The sequence below is a fragment of the Syngnathoides biaculeatus genome, chromosome 9 (assembly GCF_019802595.1).
Source record: "Syngnathoides biaculeatus isolate LvHL_M chromosome 9, ASM1980259v1, whole genome shotgun sequence".
Classification (NCBI taxonomy): domain Eukaryota; kingdom Metazoa; phylum Chordata; class Actinopteri; order Syngnathiformes; family Syngnathidae; genus Syngnathoides; species Syngnathoides biaculeatus.
In genome coordinates, this window is record NC_084648.1 from 14,838,557 (window position 1) to 14,843,442 (window position 4,886).

The window sequence follows — 4,886 nt, forward strand, 5'->3', positions numbered from 1 at the left end:
GTTGGAGCCATGAGGCTGTGCAACCGGGGCGTGATGATGCTGATGACCACGGCGGGGGCCTTCTGTGCCTTCAGCCTCATGACCATCGCTGTGGGAACCGACTACTGGCTGTACTCGCGCGGGATGTGCCGCTCCAAGAACCTGGGCGACAACGAGACCATCCGCAAGAACGAGGAGGTGCTCACCCACTCCGGCCTGTGGAGGACCTGCTGCACTGAAGGTAAAACAGCTCTTTGACTCTCCAACATGAAATATTGCTTTAGTTTTTGGACTATTTCAGACTTTCTAGAATGGCTTTACCATGAAAGAAATGGTCAAGACAATACAGAGACAAGTTTATTTTTTTAAAATGAAGCTTTACTATATTATGGCTTTATAACATGGTAGTAACCTATTTATAAACCTTTTTTTGGATGCCCATTTTGTAATGCAACTATAGTTTTGACAAGCCTAAAAAATGTTTTTTGCAACCTTAAAACAGTCATCCATTCACCAGTCCTAATATGAGATAATTAAAAAAAATGTAATAATGTGTTTATTATTTTGGAAGTTTTTAAGCCTTTATAGTGACGAATGTGTGCAGGGCAGGGTCCCACATGAACACTGTAATTTTATCACGATTAAAGTTTCAGAAAAGTGGACGAGAGTTTATTTGTCCCTCACTTCTGCTTTTTTTTTTTTTTTTTTTTTTTTTTTACATGACCAAATTGTAGAAGTCCAATGAGTTTTGTTTTTTGACGGACCCGCGTCATCAATGCCGATCAATCTGCGCTGCACATCGGTACATATTCGTCAATATATCCTCGTGTGACGCATCTGTGGGGGTCAAAAGGAGGTAAAGTTAGCAGGTAAAGTTAAAATTTTGAGTGGACCCGTGACAAAACAAAAGCCCTCTTGTGAGTCTTCATAAAAGGCTATGCAACGTTAAAAAAAAAAAAAAAAAAAATGGTTTGGAAGCTTGCACGTTTGGAGCAGAAGTACTGAAGCCAAAGCCGGGAGATCAATACTGAAGCCCATCAGAGATGATGTACGTCCCATTAAGCATTACGCAAGTCACTTTGAGAGGGCGAGAGCACACAAAGTGTACTGGGTCAAACAAACGGCATTAAAGGTCCTATCGTGAGTCACTCGTAAAGTGTGTCATGCGTTAAATTCACCCAGAGTAGCATGAAACCATCCAACGTGTTTACGCTCGTCTTTCCTTTATCTGCAGGAACATTCCGAGGCGTTTGCAAAGACATCGATCACTTTGCAGAAGACGCGGATTACGAGCAGGACGCCGCCGAGTATTTGCTACGTGAGTAACGCGAAGCCACTGCGCTCCCTTAGTTAGAAAACACAAAGTCGTGTGAAAAGCACCGAAACGACGGACGGTTGAACGCGCGTTCAAAAATGCTGAGGTTCATGACCTGGAAAGATTGTCTACAATGAAAGCTCAATATCCCAAACTTTTTACGAGTCGAGTATGAGGTAAACTTCTCTGACTGTTCAGTTTCGAAACAGAAAAACATGATCGTCTCAGACGCAAAGTTGTGTCGCCTCTGAAGTGGAAGAACTTTCACACGGACAGCCTTCCTGTTACTTCCTGGCAAGCTGCTAGGTCAGCACTTCAAAATATTTCTGTGGCTACCCGAAGGTACGCTATGATGCAGCCTGCAGAAGTGAAGTAAATATCACAGAGGGAGCTCAGAAACTGTTCCGTGGTTTTTGAATAAAATCATTTTTGGCACTTAGCGTTTGTAGCCAATGGAGTTCTTCCTTTCCAGGGGCGGTGAGAGCATCCAGCCTCTTCCCGATCCTCAGCGTGGGCTTGCTGTTCCTCGGAGGCGTTTGCGTGGCGGCCAGCGAGTTCTACAAGTCGCGCAACAACGTCATCCTGACGGCGGGGATTCTCTTCGTCTCTGCAGGTGTGTGACACGCGTGCCGACAGCCGGACAAAATTTAGACCGTTTTGCTTCATTCCTATCCGTCCGGGAAGGTGTGATCTTGAGCGGTTTCGAACTGAGCAGTTCTCGGGTGCTGTGGGGGGCACTGAATGATTTTTCCTCCAAGAGCAGCCCAGGCGGCTGTAGAAGCCAAACCTGTTCGACATTTACGATAGAAAATCTTGTTGTGTGTGTGTTTGTGTGTGGTCACGGACTCTGTGATTGTGACAACATTCAATTAGGAAGAAACCTGAAGAGTGGGCTGTTGCCAAGCCCAAACAGCGGAGCAAGCTGGTTTTGTTGCAGGTTTGTGTAGCGCGTTCCAAAAGGTAGCAGTCAGAGACGCAACCCCAAACATGAGGAGGACTAATCAGTGTGTTTGGTGCACTCAAAATGCTCAGGAGCAGATAACGTGAAAATGTCTGTCGAAGTACCAACAGTCGCCTGTGAGAGAGGCAGTGTTCTGCCTCGTGGTTCCATGGTGAATATTGGACAGTTTTTCCTCTCTTCAGGTCTGAGCAACATCATCGGCATCATCGTGTACATATCGGCCAACTCAGGAGACCCCAGCCAGAGCGACAACAAAAAAAGCTACTCGTACGGCTGGTCCTTCTACTTCGGGGCGCTGTCTTTCGTCCTGGCCGAGATGGTGGGCGTGCTGGCGGTGCACGTTTTCATCGAGAAGCACCGGCAGCTCCGCACCAACGGCCGGCCCTCCCTGGTCAAAGCGCCCGTCTCCCGCGGCTCGTCCGGCTACCGCAACCGTTACTACAACAACCACCCCCGCAGGAACAGCAGCAGGAGCAACCACAGTGGCGCCCCCGACTCGGCCCCCGACTCCTTCCGGGCGTCCCTGGTGCGGGAGGCGTCGCTCTCGTCCGGGGCCAAGGTGGCCGCCCTGCCGGGGTTGTCCCCTCCGGTGGCCTCGGAGTTCGTGCTTTACGCGCTGAAGGACGCGGACGTGATGTTGGACGGTCTGACGGGGGCGCCTGAGGACGATACTGACATGCTGTCTGGCAACTGTATGGCCAATAGACGAACCACTCCGGTCTGAGAGGAGCCATGAAAGGAGCATGTCCTTTTTAAAGATCAGTGTTTTTTTTTAGGGCTATTTAGACTTCTTTAGAGTGACTCTAACAGACTTAAAGTATAAATATGTACATTTCATTAAAAGAAAAAAAAAAAAAAAAACATTACAGCTAACAGCTCCTTCTGTTTGAAGCAGTTTTGGCTCCGCTTTGCCCAAACTTGGTTGCCTCCTTGTAGAAGACCCACTTGCAAACGCGCAGCTGTTAGTAATGTTGACAGCTCTGGCTCATGAGTGGAGAGGTAGGCACAGATCTGTGCTAGTGATGCAGATAAGTTTGAGAAATTCAAACGACCTGATTTCAGGCCTCTCGGGAGAAAAGAAAGGACGGATTTTATTCATTTTTCATATTTACTGAGGCACCAGAGAGCTGATATTACATCCCAAGTACTAGAAAAAGTTTGTTTTAATAAAATATGGCATCTTTGAAGAAACAAGAGCAGCAAAGGGACTTAAGTAATAGAAACAACTAGAGCAGCGCTTCTCAAACTTTTTACACTTAAAAATATTAGGCACAGAAAAATGAATATTGTACTTCCGTTAAAATATATGACGCATAAAAGTATACCTAAATTAATGATCTTTGCGATGAAATGCAAATGCATCATAAAAAAAAAGTTAAATATAGAGCTCGTGCGCCTACGTCACCGAAATCACGTGACTGGCCATATTGCTGAATGCTTAGTCCGGTGAGACAAAACGAAAATATGTCTTATCGCACGACGCCCAGAGTCTTGTACGATACCGTCTGATATTTAGAAGGTGAAAATAAACAAAGGTACGTGGGAAAATTAGATAAACTCAGCATAGAGGACCCATATTTCATGCCGAAGTCGATGTTTTCGCCGATAAGAAATTGGACCGCTAACCCGATTCCGCTTGTCTTGGACAACTGGATCTACACGTATCTGGTGATTAAGTCAAGATTTACACGGAAGAGTTTGAAAACGTATAAAAGTCTGGACGCATACAAATACTATGTTGCTGGATCTGTTCTCAATCAAGAATAAATCCCACATAGTGATGGAGCCACTCAGATTTTTTCAGTACAAATACCAATATTTAAATAAATGACCCCTGGTTTCACACAAACTTGCATTCATTAGCTATGATCTGGAGGGGGAAAAAAAAGACGACAGCGAGTCGGCTCCTCTGTACGCGGAATCGTATTGCTGCCACATGTAAACCTCATTGCGACAGACGGTTTATTTTCTTTTTTTTTTTTTAAATACGCATTGTTCTCAAAAGACCCAATTTGTCATCATAAATACTTCTTGGTAATTTGAGATTGAGAAGAATAATTCCTAACTGAAATGAAGCGATCGCTACACGGGAGTGTGTGTATTTTGGTTGGGCACCATCCATCACGTTGAATTGCCGAAATCCATCCATCTTTTCAGCTGGTATTCCATAGAATGATCTCTATGAATATCTGTCTCGACTGCTGTGACAACCAACAGCACAACAGGTCTCAGGTCTTGTAAATATTCTGCTCCGGTTCAATGTCTCCCACAAAGTCGAGCAGCTCTTTTAGACCGGCAATATGGCGCCGTGAAAACGAGCTCTATCAGTGAAAATGAAGGTATAGGGAGCAATAAGTGACGGATTCCATGAGTCTCAGGTATGGAGAGACATTCTTTACTGCTCATGACCTGTCATGAAAGGCGACGATTCAAAAAGTGAATTTGTGTGACATCTGTAAATAACTTAATAAACAAAAAACATTTCATTTCAGTGCCTTGCCGTACCACTCGACTGTGTTCACCCAGTTTGAGCGATTGTTGACCGTGCTTCCGGATTGTGGGTGTGCGGGGGGGGGGGCGTGGATGTTTTCCAGTAAATGTTGGGGGGGGGGCTTCTCTGAAGGAATGTGA

At 45.5% G+C, this 4,886-nt stretch overlaps 1 protein-coding gene across 1 annotated transcript; it reads left to right on the top strand.

Moving 5' to 3' along the window:
- Nucleotides 1-4,797, top strand: LOC133505953 (voltage-dependent calcium channel gamma-3 subunit-like). The gene is made up of 4 exons (XM_061829549.1): nt 1-220; nt 1,214-1,297; nt 1,767-1,907; nt 2,438-4,797. Exons 1-4 carry the CDS (start codon nt 10-12, stop codon nt 2,977-2,979), a joined length of 978 nt encoding a protein of 325 aa, XP_061685533.1. The 5' UTR covers nt 1-9; the 3' UTR covers nt 2,980-4,797.
- The last annotated feature ends 89 nt before the right edge of the window (nt 4,798-4,886 follow it).

Coding starts and splice junctions, on each gene's coding strand:
- LOC133505953 (XM_061829549.1), top strand. CDS start 10: ATGAGGCTGTGCAACCGGGGCGTGATGATGCTGATGACCACGGCGGGG. Junction 221..1,213: donor GAGGACCTGCTGCACTGAAG/GTAAAACAGCTC, acceptor CTTTATCTGCAG/GAACATTCCGAGGCGTTTGC. Junction 1,908..2,437: donor GATTCTCTTCGTCTCTGCAG/GTGTGTGACACG, acceptor TCCTCTCTTCAG/GTCTGAGCAACATCATCGGC.